This window comes from Pseudomyrmex gracilis, unplaced genomic scaffold (assembly GCF_002006095.1).
Source record: "Pseudomyrmex gracilis isolate BER0280 unplaced genomic scaffold, ASM200609v1 scaffold_110, whole genome shotgun sequence".
Lineage (NCBI taxonomy): Eukaryota > Metazoa > Arthropoda > Insecta > Hymenoptera > Formicidae > Pseudomyrmex > Pseudomyrmex gracilis.
In genome coordinates, this window is record NW_018020694.1 from 238,287 (window position 1) to 256,196 (window position 17,910).

Genomic DNA, 17,910 nt, shown 5'->3' on the forward strand with positions numbered 1-17,910 from the left:
TCATTCGCTCATTGCCAGTAAAAATGATATGTAGCCAGCAGATGTTTTTAATAACTAAATAAAGTGATATAAGATTATTATAAATATATGGACATATAAAAAACAAATGCAATAGAAGTAAGATAACTCCAATATACGCGCTGCACAGACATTTCGATTATATTTCGAATAAAAAGCTGATCTCACAATGTAACACTAATATAATACTAATGTAACACAAAGTCACGTAAAGTCGTTGGGCGCAAGTTATTTTCATTACCTCAATTTTTTCTTACCTCTGAGGCCTAAAAACCCAGCGCGGCGCAAAAATTGGAGTTACTCTACTTAAAAGTATTACTAGTAAATAAAGTAATCTCCGCTTATAAGCTACTTATTTATAAGTGACTTCTTTTTCACTCACATTTATACGAACACCACATAGTTTTACTAAGTTAAATCTTGTAGATTAACTTACAAACGGAAACTCCAGTATTTATCAAAAACTAGAAAATAGAAAAATAAAAAAAAGCTTACGCTGCAAAATGTGGATACCGTTAACGGAAATAGTTTTCCTGCTGTGATGCGAAAAGGTTTATTGGCACGTAGCATCAATAAAATAATAACACTCTGCTTTCTCGACTCTAATTTGTACCACTCAAGATCGCATAAAGTACGATATAATGCTTCACACTGACAATGCAATTTATATTATTTTATAGTGTTTATATAAAAATATATGTTTTATGAAAAAGTAAATGTAAATAACTTACTTGCTCTGTTACAATTTCTCCAGCAGCACAGTAGAGAAGCGTGTATGACAACAGAATAACAACAACCAAAACTGCGAAACATTTTCGTGAAACAGATATATTATTCGTGTCATTACCAGAAATTATCTGCAAATGGGATTTGTCTAGTAGAAATATCGTACAATATCTAAATCGACAGTTTGTATATCTTTTTGTTGAAAAAAAAATAAAGATTCGCAAAGTATAGTATGTGTTATGTTTTTCTTCACTCTTGAACACTTACAGAAACTAATACAAATCCGTATAAACAAAATACAATAGCAAAATAAAATACCAGTCCCAACATCATGAAAGCGAATGTATCTTCGACATTATTAGCAAATCTATAAAAGTATGTATGCAAATGCTGATAAATATATAAATAACTGTATAAAAATATATACTTAATCTTAAACATAAAAAAACTATATATACACACACACATATACAAAGCTATACATAAAAAAACCTTATATTAAGATAACATCACTGTCACATCTAAAACATATAGAACCTGACAGTGCAATTCAGTTTCATCTTAACAATTAAGATAAAATCTACAAAAAACCTTACTAGTCGTAGATGGATTTTTACGTTATTACGTAGAGCGCAGTCGAAATTTTTATTTGAGATCAAGGTAAGCATTCTGCGCTTGAAGTTTTCCATCTGACCGCAAATGTGAAAGATTGCGAGCCCGAAGAATGCATCTACCGACGTGTAAGTTATGACGCCCAAAAACATCGATAGTGCTTGAACGGCGTACGTGAGTTCGAATTGTGGACTTTTGCTCGTGTCGTAAAAATAATACGTTTGCAGCGGCAGTTCTTTGTTCCCGTCGGTGAAGTTCGTTATATATCTAAAGTGCAAACCGAACGCAGGAAGAATGATGATCATGATATACGTGAATAGCATTGAAACGTATCCGCAAATCACGATCAGACGGGCAGATTGTGCTCGTCTTATCATCACGTCCCTATCCGCGTCTACTTTTACTTCGATCCAATCTTCCGCTATCATCCTCATAATAAGCGAGGCGCCTAAAAGAACACCAAATTGTGTCAAGCACTTCATAATTGCGTGCAAAAATATTACATTTTTTTCGGGTATCTTATGTATTTTTTTGTAATTACAAATCTAAACTTAAATTTATTTGCGTACCTTTTCGTTTCCACCACATGATGATGAGTTTCACCAAAACCACAGTTACCGGTAGAGTCGCTTGAAGATTGTCTATGATAAATATCATATCATTCCACACTCGCACGAGAGAACATAGAAGAGGAATAAAGCAAAAGAAAGTGACTAGAATAAAAGTAACGATTGCGCGAAGATCGTTATTGGCTACTTCGTCAGTTTTTGGCCATAAACCAACGAACTCCAAACCGTATCGATTCAGTTCAACCGCCCAAACATAATCTAACGAAATTTCCGCATTAAAAGACAATTATATAAATATTTAATAAACTGTTACACAATTTCGATCATTGCAAGTTCGTAAACAGTAAGTGACTAAAAAGATACTAAACATCGTGATGAAGTCGATACCTCGATAGCCTAAATGCGCAGAAATATCCATGTTACAGACTTCTGGGACGCAGCTCATTTCTCTCCATTTTGCTGAGAAAAGTGATCATTTTTTTAATATGCGAGCGAAACAACCTACCATCTGTTGCATTAAATATTACACACATTATCTTCAAGTGAAACATGGTAGCTTTTCTTTTCATAAAAAACTTTCACGAGTTAAAGAATAAAAAGGGAAGTATATTGTCTTGCAATAGGTCGTTATCAACTTGTCAAACTTTGAGAAGGAGGAGATATAATAGGTTTTTTATAACACTCTACAGGTAGAGTGTCTTATAACACTCTACACGTACGATGCGTTTGGATATATATTTTTTTCTTTCTCTCCCTTAATAATAGCTGAAGTTTTTGTATTTTTTTTTTTTTGAACTGATGATTTGTAGAACAAAAAGTACTGAGAAACAAGACCAAAAAAAAATTCCCAGTACTGAAAAAAAAGACTAGAAAATAATGTCTCATAAGGTGGAAAGATGTAGATATTCTTATTGTCTACGACGAAGTATCTTTTGAGACATAATACGTAGAATAAATGTAACGTAAAGGTGGATTTAAAACGAATATTTTTTTTCACAGCTATTTTTTAATAATAAAAATAAACTGTTTTGTGAATGTGTATATGTGTTCGGTACAGTGTTTGTTATTTACAAAAATATGGCGATACTGATAATCAGTCAAAGAAATGCTCGTGTGAGAAGTTTTTAAAGAGAAGTTTTCACAGTTAAGACATGAATATCATTATAAGTATAAATCACTAATTTCTATCTTGTGAAACAAATATTCTTCGAAACAATGACAACAAAAACAACAAAATTGTTTAGTTTGTTTATCAAAAGTATTAGTTTCTTTAATTTATATACACTGCTACAAATATTAATATAATGCGTGTTCTATAAAATAACATCATAAATACTATTATAATAATAACAATAAACAAGTTTATTTTTACTCTTAAGCTATTCAATTAGTTATATTTTTAATTATCACTAACTATATTTATATCGTAAGTAGTCCACCTATAGTTTTCCAGAAATAAATTTGATGTATTACCGCAAATAACAGCACATTACGATTTTATTCGCTCATTGCCAGTAAAACTGACATATAGCCAGCAGATGTTTTTACTAACTAAAAACATAAAGTGAGGCTACTGTAAATATATGGACACATAAAAGAAAATTGTTATACATATAGGAGAATTCCAATATATGCGTTGCGTAAACGTTTCGTTAATATTACCAATGAAAAGTCAAAATCACAATATAATACTAATGTAACATAAAGTCGCATAAAATAGTTAGGGGCAAGTTATTCTCACATTATATCTATTGTTTCTGACCTATGAGGTCGTAAAACTCAGCGAGACGCAAATATTGAAATTACTTTACTTAAGAATATAAAAAATACAGTAATTTCCGTTTATAACCTACTTACTTATAAGTGATTTTTCTTTGACATCCATTTTTACAAATATTAGTTTCACTAGTTAGACATCGTCGATTAACTTACAAACGAATATTACTGTATTTATCAAAATTAGAAAAAGGCTTACGCTACAAAACGTGGACATCGTTAGTGGAAGTAGTTTTCCTGCTGTAATACGAAAAGGTTTACCGGCACGTAGCATCAGTAAAATAATAATTTTCTGCTTTCTCGATTCTAGTTTGTACCACTCAAGATCGCATATAGTACGATATAATGCTTCACACTTGCAAAGCAAATTACATTATTTTGTAGTGTCTATATGAAATAGGAAATACACATATATACAACTTACTTGCTGTGTTACAATCTCTCCAGCAGCACACAAGAGAAACGTGTTTAAAAAAAGAACACTAACAGCCACAGCTAAGAAACATCTTCGTGAAACAGGTATATTATTTGTCTCATTATCAGAAATTATCTGCAAATGCAATTTGTCAAGTAAGGAAAGTCACGCAATGTAAACCGAGACTATGTATTGTTTTTGCTGAAAAACGAATGAAGGTATGCTAAGTATAGTATAATATCTATTTCCTCACTCTTGAACACTTACAGAAACTAATAGAAATCCGTATACACAAAACACAATAGCAAAATAAAATACCAATCCTAACATCATGAAAGCTAATGTATCTTCGATATTATCAGCAAATCTGTAACAGTATATAGTAAAAATACTCGTAAATATATAAAGAATTATATTGCCACAACTACATATCCGCCTATATAAAAAAGGACCGAGAAGTGCGCGTTTGGAGTCGAATCTATCGCACCTATTGTTGCCTCTTTTCCGCGTTGCCGATTAGTTGAGTGATAGAGTCGAATCGAGTCGAGTCGAGACTCGAGAATGCTAAATTGACGTGGACAAAGAAGTGATTTTGACAGTTCGTCGTACACACGTGAAGAAACTTAGCGGTGATACATAATAGTGAAAAGCAAAAGAATAGAATTATTTGAAAAGTGAGTAAGTGAGTGAATCGGTAAGATTGAGAGAGTAAATCTTGACAGAGAAGCGATTTTGACAGTTAGTTGTAATTGTAAAAAAAAAAAAATAATATATTAAATAATATATATTATACATATAATTTATTATATATTTAGATGTTATACTTTATATTATATATTATATATATTATATACATACTACCGTAAGGTCACTGACCTCGGTCGCGTGACCGCGGCGGGGTCACTGACCTCGGCCGCGCGACCTTGGCAGGGTCACTGACCTCGGTCGCGTGACCGCGGCGGAGTCAATGACCTCGATCGCGCGACTGCGGTGGAGTCACTGACCTCGGCCGCGCGACCGCGGCGGTGTTACTGACTTCGGTCACGTGATTACGGTATATATATATATACATATATGCGTATGTGTGTGTATTATATACAGATATAGAATATTACATATAATATATATAATATTCTCTTTTTTACCCTTTTCCACGTGCCTTTAGTCACGTGTTGTTTTTCCACTTCTCTCTCTCACTATTTTTTTAGTTTGATTTTCATGCGTTATTTATAAGACGTATATACTATCTGTCATCGCGGTGACAGGTTGTGTTCACTGACAACACGTTAAATAAAAATAACAATAGCGTGCCCGTAGCGCGCGCCTGTGTTGTGCTAGTATACAAAATTGTATTAAAGAAACATGCGAAATTCAGTTTAATTGTAATAAGTAATATAAAATCTACAAAAACCTTACTAGTCGTAGATGAATCTTTACGTTATTACGTAAAGCGCAGTCGAAATTGTTATTTGAAATCAAGGTAAGCATTCTGCGATTGAAGATTTCCAACTGACCGGAAATATGAAAAATCGCAAGCCCAAAAAAAGAGTCGACCGACGTGTATATGATTAGGCCCAAGAATATCGATAGGGCTTGAACGGCGTACGTGAGTTCGAATAGCGGACTTTTTGTTGTGTCGTAAAAATAATACGTTTGCAGTGGCAGCGCTTTGTCCCCATCGGTGAAGTTCGTTATGTATCTGTAGTGCAAACCGAATAAAGGTAGAATGATAACCATTATGTAGGCGAATGTCATGGAAACGTATCCGTAAATTGCGATCAGATGAAGAGATCGTGCTCGTCTTATCATCACTTTTCTTTCCGCGTCTTCTTTTACTTCGATCCAATCTTCCGCTATCATTCCTATAATAAGCGAGGCGCCTAAAAGGATACCAAAATCTGTCAAAAACTTTATATATGAATTGCACGCAAACGTAGTATATTTTATATCCACGGTCCCTATATATTTTTCGCACTTACGTAGTCTATTTTAGATTTATTTATGTACCTTTTCGTTTCCACCACATGATGGTGATTTTCAGAGACATTGCAGCTACCGGTAGAGTTGCTTGGAGATTGTCTATGATGAGTATCATGTCGTTCCATACTCGCACGAGAGAACATAAAAGAGGAATAAGGCAAAAAAATATGATTAGAATAAAAGTAACGAGCGCGCGAAGACCAGAAACGACGTTATTGATGACCGCTTTGTCAGTTTTCGGCCATAAACCCACGAGATCCAAACCAAATCGACTCAGTTCAACCGCCCAAACAAAATCTAACGAAAAACTGCTCGCATTAAAAGAGAATTTTATAAATATTTAATAAACTGTGTTTTACATTTTCGATCATTTGCACGTTTCGTAAGAATGGAAGGCTAAGAAGATATACTAAACATCGTGATGAACACTCGATACCTCGGTAGCCTGAATGCGCGGAAATATCCATGTCGCGGTCTACTGGGACGCAACTCATTTCTTACTATTTTGCTGTGTAAAAAGTGATCATCAATCTAATATGCGAGCGAAACTACTTACTCTCTGTCGCGAGTAATGCATTAAATATTACACACATTATTTCCAAGTGAAACATGGTAGCTCTTGTTTCATAAAAAAACTTCCACGAGTAAAAGAATAAGTCATAAAAAGGGAGGTATATTGTTCTGGAAGTAGAAAAACTGTAGGAAAGAGGAGGTATATTAACGTTTTTCATCCTTATAATAATGTATTCGCGCGGATCGTTTGCATCTATATTTTTTTCTTTTAATAATAGCTGAAGTTTTTGTAGATTCCATTTAGAACAGAAAACTACTGAGGAACAAGATGAGAAAAAAAATTATAATGTTCCATAAGGTGCGTAGGTTCAGATATTCCGACGAAGATCTTCGACAAAGTATCTTTTTGACACAATACGTCGAATAAATCATAAAAGTATAGTTTTAAAACAAATATTTTACAATCAGTTTTTAATTTAAAAAAAAATAAACTGTGTATGTGTGTGTGTATATGTGTTTGTTATTTACAAAAATATGACGATACTGGATGATCAGTCAAAGAAATGCTGGTATTACGGAGTAACACTTAAGTAACTAAAAAAAATTTCAATATATATTTCTCACTTCTAGAGTTAGAATACACTTGAAAAATTTTTAATTTGTATAATTATTTAATCCAACACATATTTTGCACTCTTAGTTTCTTATTTTACTGAAAATTAGTGATCTTTACACACGTCATTCCCGTTTTGCTAAAAGAAACGATATGTAGCCGACAGATGATTTTAACAGCTAAAACATTTATGTACAAAATTTATAAAAAAGTAGTTTTTACATTTCATTTCATGTTTACCGTATATGTCAATCGCAAATCATTTCGCTCTTACGTTGCAAAAAGTAGTCATTGTTAATGGAATAACTTTTCCCGCTGTGATGCGAAAAGGTTCGTTAGCTCGTATCATTAATAAAATAAGATTTTTCGCTTTTTTCGATTCCAATTTGTACCACTTGAGATCGTATATGGCGCGAAAAACTGCCTCGCACTTTAACATGTGTATCACATATCATCTATGTCAGATTATTGCAAATTTATTTATATTGTTTGTTATTACTTACATGCTGTGTTATAATCTCACCGGCAACGCAATAAAGAAACGTATGTGCCAACAACGTTACGACACCAACCATCGCATAACATGCTTGTGAGATAGAAACTTCGCTTGTCTCTTTATCAGTAATCACCTGAATAACATAACTCACTATGAACGTTGGTGATGCGCAACGAGATATATAAAAAATAAATTGGATATAACTATTTAAATAAAATGAACGTGAAAATATACAATATATAGATAAATAACATATATATGTAGCTCATATTTGCATAAACTTACAGTAAAAAAAGAAAATCCATATAGACAGAATACTATAGCAAAATAAAATACTAGTCCTAACAACATCAACGCGAATGTATCTTCGATTTTCTTAGCAAATCTGCAAATACGTAAGAAATTGTTAGTAACACAAAAAATCTATGCAGAAACGAACTTGAAAACCTTCTAACGAATCACAAATTAAAGGAGGGAGTCTATCTAAAGTAGCAAAAAATAAAATAATTTTTACCTTTCTAATCGAGAAATACATGCCCGCACGTGTCCCAATATGTAAACCCTTTAAATATTAGAACAAAAATATGCAAAAACCTGATTAGTCGCAAATGAGCGATGACGCTGTCGCGCAGAGCGCTATCGAAATCTTTGCACGAAGTCAAGTTAACCAGTCGGGTTCTGAAATTTTCCAACTGGCCGCAAATGTGACAAATCACGAGTCCAAGAAAAGCGTCCACCGACGTGTAAGCAACGGTTGCCAGAAGTATTGTCACTCCTTGAACGATGATTGTGAGTTCGAATTGCGGACTCTTGTCCGTATCGTAAATGTAATATGTCTGCAGCGGCAACGGTTTCGCCCGATCCGTAATATTTGTCAAGCGTCTGACGGGTAATCCGAAACAAGGACAAACGATGATTGTAACAAACGACAGTACCATCAAAGTGTATCCGCAAATAACGATAAATCGGGCAACGCGGGCTCGCTTCAGCATCACATCCCTCTCTGTGTCCAACTTCAACATCATCCAGTCTTCCGCCATCATTTTTATGAGAGACACGAGAGCTTAGAAATTGTCATTGTATAAGTAGATTTCGTAAAATTTAGTACACGCAAAACTTCACATGAAGTTTATAATAAAAAGAGAATATAAATGAACTCAATATGTTAGTGAGATATCACAAGTGAAATATCAAGGAAATTCTACGAAATAAAATTCCAAAAAGAACAGGAATTAGAAGAATCAAGTGATTTAGGTGACTTGCGCAACAAATTTTGAGCAATTTCTCACATACTTGTTCGTTTCCACCGCATGATGACGAGTTTCAACAAGACCACCATGAGTGGTAAAGTGATTTGCAAATTGTCCATCACAAGAATCATATCGTCAGTTCGAACTTGGATGAGCGCGCACACAAGCGGAATGCCAGAAACAAACGTCACCAAAACGAAAATGAAGCCAACCCGAAAATCGGACGCGTAGTCATTTTTAGTTTCTTCGTTTGTTTCGGGCCACAACCCGGTCAGTTCCAGGCCGAACCGATTTAATTCAACTGCCCACACAAAATCTAAGACAAAAAAGCGCGCTTTTCATTAGAACAAGTTTTTATTTTGAGAACATTTTAGATGTTTATTTGCAAAATGTGCGAACGAGCGAATGATGATATATACCCCTATAGCCTGTATGTTCTAAAATGTTCATGTCGAAGATTACCTATTGTTTAGGAGCTCGTCTCGTTCTCTCTCGCGAAAGGTGATCATTGCGCAAGCTCGCTATTTCGCGGGGCAACATGGAATTTCACGAAGAATGCATTAAATATTAAAAATGCTGTCCAGTAGTTCAGTTTCTAACAAAACTTTAGGACCGCAAAAAGTCGCAAGAAATATCAGCTCTAATGAGATAAAAAGATATATATTTTTTTTCGCTTTACACACGTTGCGATGGCGGTTTTTTCCCATAGAATCGAGGCGTTCTGGGCCTTCTTTCGGGACACATTGAGAGAGAGAGAGAGAGAACATCGTGGAATAACTATTAATATACAATGCCACTAGCAATGGTTTGTTTTTTGCTACACACGCGTCATTGCAATGGCGGATTCTTCTTTTGTGACAAATTGAACATGTTTCATCGTATAATAGCTATTGACATGTAATCCCGCCAGTAATATCTTGTCGCTTCGTAAGCGATGACGGTTGTTTTAGTAAAAAAAAAAAAAAAAAAACGGAGATGTTTTGGGGCTTTTCTCGTGACATTTAGAATTATTTCAGTTGTTTTTATTATAATTTCAGATATAAATATATCGCCATCAGGAAAAAAGAGAAGTTTCCAATCATGTGTCATCATTACAATTGCCGTTATTTTATCATCAAACATTACAATGATCGTTCGAAGATGCAGCATTACTCCAATATTTCTCGCTATTTCTTCTCGTCATCGAATCGAGAACATTTTCAAACGCAGCCCCGACGATTGGCGTACCTTCATGTGAGAAGACATCGATGGAACCGAACGTATGTTTTTGAATCTTATTCCACAAAGTGATTTTAATTCTAACTTTTGTAATTTTACTGACAATTGAGAGCGGTCATGGCAACAACATAGCTGTGTTCTTGCTGTTCGAAGAAAAACAATTCTGGAAAATTAATTGCTTTTTTAAAATCTGATATTGCGACGGCTTTGGTCGTATCGAAGTCTGCGGACTGTCAGATACAGTAACATGTACTGCTTCTGGTGTGATTAAAAAAAGTTGAAAAAAGCAATTAATTCGCAAATAATGTACGCCGATTAGGGATGAGCATATGATATCGATATATCGACAATATGGATATAATTCTTTTGATATTTGATATTTTAGTATCGATATTCTGTTATTGATAATATCAAAAAGATATCGAGTATTTTATTTGATATTGAATATCGCATTGTTTGATCGGAATTATTGAATATATATATAATATATATATTCACCTACACAGCAAAATATATCATAAAGATATCTGGAAGATATCTAAATATCAGAATATCTGATTGCGTAAATACTAGTCAGATATCACTGAGATATCTGATTTACATCTCAGATATACTTTGCTGTGTGGGCAATAATTATTAATATTGACAATATCAAATAAAATTATCGATATCTTTTTGATATTATCAATAACAGAATATCGATACTAAAATATCAAATATCAAAAAAATTATATCCATATTGTCGATATATCGATATCATATGCTCATCCCCACAGATTTCTATAATAATCTGTGGCTCATCCCTAACGCCGATTCTCTTGATGATGGCCGATTCGAGTTTGCAGTGCACGGCTATAATACCGATAGCAGCACGAAATAGAACCACACGCTGTGAATATATCACCAAAAAGAACCATAGACGTACTCACCGACAAAGCGGACAATGGCTACGTAGTTACCAATGTGCACCACCGTGGACGTAGCGCTGGCCGCTCTCAGTTTTCTCTCTCTGATGATAAGATTACAAATTGATCCTCCCCTCTCTCGAGTTCCTGGTGAACGTATCGGAGCGGCCGAATCCGAATGGACCGAGTAATGGATCGTTTATAAATATCAAAGAAATATATTTGCAATAAAGATGATCGGCACAGATAAAATTGTCTCATAAAACCCTCGGTTATAATTTTGTTCTTTTTTCATATATACATGTGCAAACATATCGCGCATATATACACAAATCATCAGAAAAAGGTGATTCTTGTATTCACCCGTCAGATTCACGTCTTTGTGTCGCATCTCGGCGAGGTGATGTTCGCATCGTTGTCTTTTTCGGGAAGATCTCGGGATCCGGCATAAAACGCCGAGAATAAGCTTGCGGTTTTTGTGCGCTTTGCAATTGTCCGACCATATTGTGCCGATAAATCGCGTTTCGTCCTTCTGTGTGCGCGTGACGCGTAGTACGGAGGTTTTTTTTTATCGCGTATCCCATGAGAGACGATCGTTCGCACACGCGGTTAAAAATTCGTCACGCTTACGCACGTTATATATTGCTCAACGAATCACAACGACATTTTGTTAACAAGGTGAAAAATTCGATGTATCATCATTATGTTCATATTATTGATACACGATACTTTATGTATTTGATTGAATTGTCGTCCCGTACTTGACGTTATTGTAAAGCAATTTGTTATAAGACGAACTTTAATCACGATAAATAACATATCGATGAAAAAGTGATCTCTCATATGTACGTGATGTGTACATGTATAAAATTGCGTAATGGCATTCATTCGTGCAATCAGTGAATATAAATGCGTATTTCTGTAAGTTTTGTTATGTTTCAAAGGTTAGAAAACAATTCTCGTCTCGTTGTAGAGTCAGTGCTGTAATTTCTTTCGTAAAAGAGTATATGAGGAAATAACGACAAACTATATAAAATTACAGATTTGCTATGTGTAATTAAAAAAAAAATATCGAATCAATTGTAAGTTTTGAAAGTAATTGTGAATGTTCTAATTTTGGTTTTTTTTTTTTTTTTGTGTGTTTTTGATGGATGTATAAAGTGCTCCAATTTGTGGGTACTTTCGTTTCACCAAGACACGATGTCAGAGAATAACATGGCGCATATCTCGTATGGGCTTGATAGCCGTGGAAGAATAGTGCGGATCGAGTCGGGTATAACCAGAGCAAATATCAGACGTTTTCCAAGCATAGAGGAGGCTTTGAGGAGACTCAGTACAAATTTAAGAACTGATAGACAAGACAGTTCTAGTAATGGTACGGTGGAAGAAATATCTTTTAATCAAAAGGAATTTGCAAATTAGAATCTTAGTTTCTTTTTCCTTCTTCTTTTTTCACAGCAGAAGCATCTGATCCTCAAATGGCACAAATAACAGCATACGAGGAGGAAAGATCTCAGAACATATGGGATGAGGCAACAGATCAAGACTTGTCTGTTGACATCACCGATCATGCACCTTCTCCAAATCAAAATACATCTAGTGTGCCATCTTTAACTTCAGAAGAAGAGTAAATTTTTATATTTATTGTTTGTGTTACAATATTATATTATAACTTAATATTATATTGTTTTTATAAAATCGTAGAAAGTTGATTATTTTATCAATTGTTCTTGTCTTATCGGATAATGTGTATTGACTTCAACCAGCAGGAGATATTGCTGGGTGTGCTTTGCAACAGATGAGGATGATGCAACTGCTGCTTGGGTTAAGCCATGTCATTGCCGAGGTACTACAAAATGGGTTCATCAGAGCTGCATACAGAGATGGGTCGATGAAAAGCAGAAAGGTCACGCTGGACACTCTGTGGCCTGTCCACAGTGTAACACAGAATATATTATAGTTTATCCAAATATGGGTAAGCATTATTATTATTATTATAACTATTATAGCTATCTTTTTGTATGTATTATGTGTGTGAATTTAATTGTAGGTCCGTTTGTGGTAGTGCTCGATACAATCGATGCAGTTATTTTCCGAGTGTGTCCATTTATTGCTGCTGGTATAGTAGTCGGATCCATATATTGGACGGCTGTGACATACGGCGCAGTTACTGTCATGCAAGTGGTAGGTCACAAGGATGGTCTTACTATGATGGAACAAGCCGATCCTCTAGTTCTGCTGGTTGGCTTGCCGACTATTCCAATTATGTTGGTGTTGGGAAAAATGCTTCGATGGGAAGATCAGGCTCTCAGTTTCCTAAGGCGACATGCGTCCAAAGTTCCTATTTTGAGGCATTTTCTGCCCAGTAGGTTTGTATCAGCAGTATTTGTAACAAAAATCAATTTTGTTGCATTGTGTGTGTATAATACAGAAGAAAACACTGTTGATATAATGTGTATCACAGTTATTCCGATGAAGACACAAATATTCAATCTGAGGATATACCGCCGATGAACGATCCAGTATCTACGACTCGTGTTCTTTGCGGCGCTCTTCTATTGCCAACCATTGCTAGCCTTTGCGGAAGATTATTTTTCGAAAATATAAGCTCAAATTTGCAGAGAACATTGCTGGTATGTTGGCGTTTCAACTTGCAGCATCGTTGTAATTACCAAAAACACAGAAAAGTATTCACAATAATATTTTTTTTTCTTTATTTTAACAGGGTGGCGCAGCGTTTATAACGATAAAAGGCGCGTTTAAGTTGTATCATAAACAGCAACAATACAGGAGGCAATGTCAACGTCGCGTAATGGACTATACCGAGAGCAACGTAGCGTTGTACAGAAGACGACAAGACTCTGATAGTGATCGAAGTTAAATATAAAATAACAACGAACGCATATTCGAATGTCAGTTAAATGTGGGTATAAGTTCTTAAGTGTTAAGCCAGTTTGAGTTTCTCATAGCAATATTCTGAGCGTAACGATTTGGCGAATATAAATCTTCCATATAGAAGAAAAAAGTCATAATATTTATAACGACTGTATAAAAGACAGGTGTGGGATTATTATATACATATACAGAGTGAAAGAAAAAATTACTAACTAGTTAACGATCACATATTTATCAAGAAAAAAAAAGTAACCTTAAGGATGTCAAATATCGCGAGAAAGAATGACGTTTGAATTGTTATAGAATGGGAAGAAGACATAGTAGTACTTTTTTAAACAAACTATCAAACTAGCATTCGTTCTGTAAATTCTCCCTTGTATGATATACGAATGAAAAATTGAAATAATTTATGTACAAGTCAAACTTCCGTTTTATGCTATTGTCTAGCTTTAATATATGAAAAATCTAATACGATTTTTCTATATTATTTCAAGATAGAAATGCAAGCACTATTAACAGAACATTAATAGTGCAGAAATTGCTGTGACATATTTATTATTTGAACCTTATAACTATAGACCGCAATGTATAGGCTATATAAATATATATAAAATAAAAGTTTGATTGTGTATGTCTATATGTTGATAAAAAAAAAAAATCATGTATATGCGCAATTTAGCATATTAAAAAAGCTAATATATATATAAGTTCTATTTTGTACTCTACTTTCATATATATATAAACGACTTGAAGGAAATATAAAATCGTAAATTACCAGTGTTGTGTGAATTGGTTATTCAAAAGGCCGCACGAGGGAAGAGTGAAAGGTGTTTTAAATTAACAGTCATGTATTTTGTAATGATGATTTCGAAACTGTGTTTAAGAGGCAGTTTTAGATCTTAGTATATTTTATAATCAAGATTGATAGCTACATATATTATAAATGAAAAATTTCGAATTTAACCAACAGAGTAAATATATAAGCAAACTAAGAAAGAGAACGGTTTATTTTTTGTCTTTGTCCTTTTCTTTCTCTTTTTCTTTGTCTTTATTTTGCTGCAGCGATCCGACAGCTTGACGAACGGCTTCCGAATGCGGATCCACCCCCGGCAAGTTCTCGAGAACCGACTGCAGAAAAGCGGGATCGGACATGACAGCTGCGTAATCTTCCTCGACGTCCATTGCCTCTTCCTTTTGCGATTCTAACTCTTCTAAAAAAAGTGAATTATAGAAATCAGGTAAAGTAAATATTAATTACTTCGACTCGTATTTTTAAAGACTTACGCTGGTCCTGCATGGACATTTGCATAGCGAAGGCGATCTGTTCTTCTTCCGTCATATTAGTAAAATCTGGTACTGTGCCTCTGCCGGCCGAAACGGTATTTTCTGTAGAAGCTGTGGATTCGTCGGCTCCTTCAAGAGACATAGCGAGGGCGCGTTTCAGCATAGCTTCTTCGTTGGGAGCTTCCTTTGTGATCTCCGGCTGTTTACTCGCAGTGGTTTCGTTCGCTTGGGCGCGACGTGCTTCATCTTCTTGTCGTTGTCGTTGCTCCTCCATGGAGACGCGCAGAGCCTAAACATATATAAAACTCATCGCTATCTCTCTCGCAACACAAAACTTCAATAGCAACGTATTTGCATGTACCAACCAATGCAAGCTCGGGATCTTCATTGGGATCGACACCGAATTCGAAGGCAGCACTACCCATCCCAGCTGCGCCCATTCCGTCTTCAACTTGAATGATGGGAGATGAAATCAGAGCGTCTAACAAATGCGGTCCTGGCGGGACAGTAACAAGATGACTTCCGGTACCATCCTTGCCGTTTAAAGCGTTCACAAAGGCTGTCAATACGTCGTTGTTGATGCTTTCTTCGCCGAAACTTATGACATCGACATTTACTTTCTCCTTCTTCAACCGCTTAGCTAATTTCACCAATTCTTTCTCATCGATATCTATGGGACTTCCGATAAACGCAACGATACGCATTTTGTGATTTTTGCCTTGTCGATGTTTCAGCGCTAACTAAAATGTTTAACAATCATTTTGTGATACATGTTTGTTCAGATACATTTTTATTAAGTCCAAATAAAGTATACATACTTAAATAAAGTATATATACTTACGTGAGCAATTCTAATGCCTGTAATGAGAGACAATTTCCCATTTGGCTGGACTTGATGAAGCTTGGACAAGATCTTGCCAACATCACTTGTGAGTGTTGCTAATACTTCGACACTACAAAGACAAATATATATACGTTATATATGTATATCTAACAAATATCTAAATTTTGTTACACATACTTAGCAAGAGTTATGAGGCCAACGTTATTCTCAGGATTTGACCGAGTCTTGTGACACACCAAATTAACGGCATCTTGTTGCGCTTGCAATCTAGTGGGTACAAAATCTCCATTTCTCATATAATCGCTGTTGTCGACGCTGTAAAGGAGCATACAAACAAAGTAAATTCAAAGTGACAGTTTAAACAAAAATTGTAAACAGTTAAAAACAAATTCGGAGAATTTAAAAATCAAGATTTTTGTCGCGTTCAGTTTCGTGAAAGTTACGAAGCGTCGGTTTGCTCTTTCGCCTCGAGAAGAGATCGTTCGACGATTCGATCGAATTTATCGAGGCAAAAGCATAGTTTGAGGTGAACAAGCAACTCGACGATCTCTCCAATCTATGAACGCAGTAAATGTCAACGTCATTGTCATAATTCTAACCTTTAAGTCGCAATTCAATCAGTTGCACGTGTACAAAATCGAACCGATATTAATATTTTTGTTTACATTTTTTATTTATAATAAACAGATATTGCATATTTGTAGGAATTTCGCAAAAAAGCAACGCGCAAACATATAAGATTTAACAAAATTCAAGACTCACCATATCATTGTACTTTCCAGCACCATGTTGGATGAATTCACTTCGGTTACTAGAGGTCGCGGCGAAAGTGTTCGATTTTTTTCAGTACATATTTTCACATACACACACACACACACACCATAGTGTAAGATACTTACCATGCACACACATAAACTCTTTTAACTCGTCTCTTATTAACTTTTATTTTTTAAATTTTATTTATTAATATTTCAGCCGTTTGGCCAAAAAAGGAACTTGGTTTACATATCCTTCCTTTCACCATATAGCCATAAAAATGTTATCTTATTCTAATTACATTATTATTTACAAAATTTACAAAATTTACAAATTTACACATTTACATAACTATCTAAATAACTTCTTCCTATCCTACTGTTCTTACACACCTGTATCCTCCTTTCTCTTTGGTTTTTTTAATTCTTATTCTTAATCTTATTTTAACTACCGCTGTACGACGCACTATAATTATTACTTTACAGAAAGTTCTCTCCACGTTAAATTATATGTGCATTATTATACTATTCTTTCATTGCAATTCTGAAAGGTACCCCTTATCACTTTTGCCTACACTGCCTTATCAACTTTCTACACCTTCTATCTCCTCTTCTTCGTTTTAACTATAATTTGTTTGTTCTATTTTCCTTGTCTCTTATTCACTTTAAAAGTCGATTTTTTTTAACACGTTCGAAAAATTAAAAATATACAATGTTGCTCATTTCAAATTAATATTTCTTATAACAAAACGGATCGTAAAAAGAAGAAATTTATATTTACAATCAAAAAGCAATTTAATTTGAACATATTAATATTATAAAAATTTGACCTTGTAACTAAAATTTTGTATCTTCTTGCTGTAATACTAGTGATTATAAATATGATTAAAGATAGCGACTCGAAGATTTTTTTTTTGAAGCATTTTCATTAGCAATAATATCGACCGGCTCTGTCATTTGCGAGGGAGTCAAGTAATGTATCATAGCAATATAATATGTATTAAAGTAACATTATTCTAAACTGAGGAAATATATATACAC

At 34.6% G+C, this 17,910-nt stretch overlaps 5 protein-coding genes across 11 annotated transcripts; 1 reads left to right on the forward strand and 4 right to left on the reverse strand.

Annotated features, from left to right (window-relative positions):
- On the reverse strand, positions 1 to 2,343 carry LOC109856206 (odorant receptor 22c-like). Its single transcript, XM_020431225.1, has 7 exons — positions 2,289 to 2,343; positions 1,926 to 2,183; positions 1,341 to 1,804; positions 1,012 to 1,134; positions 750 to 875; positions 514 to 669; positions 1 to 54 (listed from the first exon to the last, which is right to left on the reverse strand). Exons 1-7 carry the CDS (start codon positions 2,341 to 2,343, stop codon positions 1 to 3), a joined length of 1,236 nt encoding a protein of 411 aa, XP_020286814.1.
- A 3,071-nt stretch (positions 2,344 to 5,414) lies between these two features.
- On the reverse strand, positions 5,415 to 6,590 carry LOC109856207. The gene is made up of 3 exons (XM_020431226.1): positions 6,533 to 6,590; positions 6,124 to 6,432; positions 5,415 to 5,996 (listed from the first exon to the last, which is right to left on the reverse strand). Exons 1-3 carry the CDS (start codon positions 6,588 to 6,590, stop codon positions 5,518 to 5,520), a joined length of 846 nt encoding a protein of 281 aa, XP_020286815.1. The 3' UTR covers positions 5,415 to 5,517.
- LOC109856182 (odorant receptor 13a-like) lies at positions 6,352 to 11,278 on the reverse strand. Its single transcript, XM_020431175.1, has 6 exons — positions 11,116 to 11,278; positions 9,012 to 9,284; positions 8,313 to 8,781; positions 8,004 to 8,103; positions 7,726 to 7,851; positions 6,352 to 7,652 (listed from the first exon to the last, which is right to left on the reverse strand). The coding sequence occupies exons 2-6, from the start codon at positions 9,097 to 9,099 to the stop codon at positions 7,482 to 7,484; spliced, it is 954 nt and encodes a 317-aa protein (XP_020286764.1). The 5' UTR covers positions 9,100 to 9,284; positions 11,116 to 11,278; the 3' UTR covers positions 6,352 to 7,481.
- Positions 11,228 to 14,740, forward strand: LOC109856180 (E3 ubiquitin-protein ligase MARCH5-like). Of its 6 annotated transcripts, none has more exons than XM_020431170.1 (7): positions 11,228 to 11,278; positions 12,253 to 12,466; positions 12,550 to 12,718; positions 12,858 to 13,066; positions 13,142 to 13,460; positions 13,556 to 13,724; positions 13,817 to 14,740. In XM_020431170.1, exons 1-7 carry the CDS (start codon positions 11,270 to 11,272, stop codon positions 13,970 to 13,972), a joined length of 1,245 nt encoding a protein of 414 aa, XP_020286759.1. In that variant the 5' UTR covers positions 11,228 to 11,269; the 3' UTR covers positions 13,973 to 14,740. The 6 variants fall into 6 exon arrangements, with proteins under 6 accessions (XP_020286759.1, XP_020286755.1, XP_020286756.1 ...); XM_020431166.1 differs by lacking the exon at positions 11,228 to 11,278 and adding an exon at positions 11,285 to 11,769; XM_020431167.1 differs by lacking the exon at positions 11,228 to 11,278 and adding an exon at positions 11,285 to 11,769 and having other exon boundaries at positions 12,861 to 13,066.
- Positions 14,741 to 14,835: 95 nt separating this feature from the next.
- Positions 14,836 to 16,964, reverse strand: LOC109856181 (26S proteasome non-ATPase regulatory subunit 4). 2 transcript variants are annotated; one of them, XM_020431173.1, is made up of 6 exons: positions 16,877 to 16,964; positions 16,292 to 16,429; positions 16,112 to 16,223; positions 15,636 to 16,010; positions 15,271 to 15,559; positions 14,836 to 15,194 (listed from the first exon to the last, which is right to left on the reverse strand). In XM_020431173.1, exons 1-6 carry the CDS (start codon positions 16,900 to 16,902, stop codon positions 14,992 to 14,994), a joined length of 1,143 nt encoding a protein of 380 aa, XP_020286762.1. In that variant the 5' UTR covers positions 16,903 to 16,964; the 3' UTR covers positions 14,836 to 14,991. The 2 variants fall into 2 exon arrangements, with proteins under 2 accessions (XP_020286762.1, XP_020286761.1); XM_020431172.1 differs by having other exon boundaries at positions 14,836 to 15,197.
- Between the last annotated feature and the right edge of the window lie 946 nt (positions 16,965 to 17,910).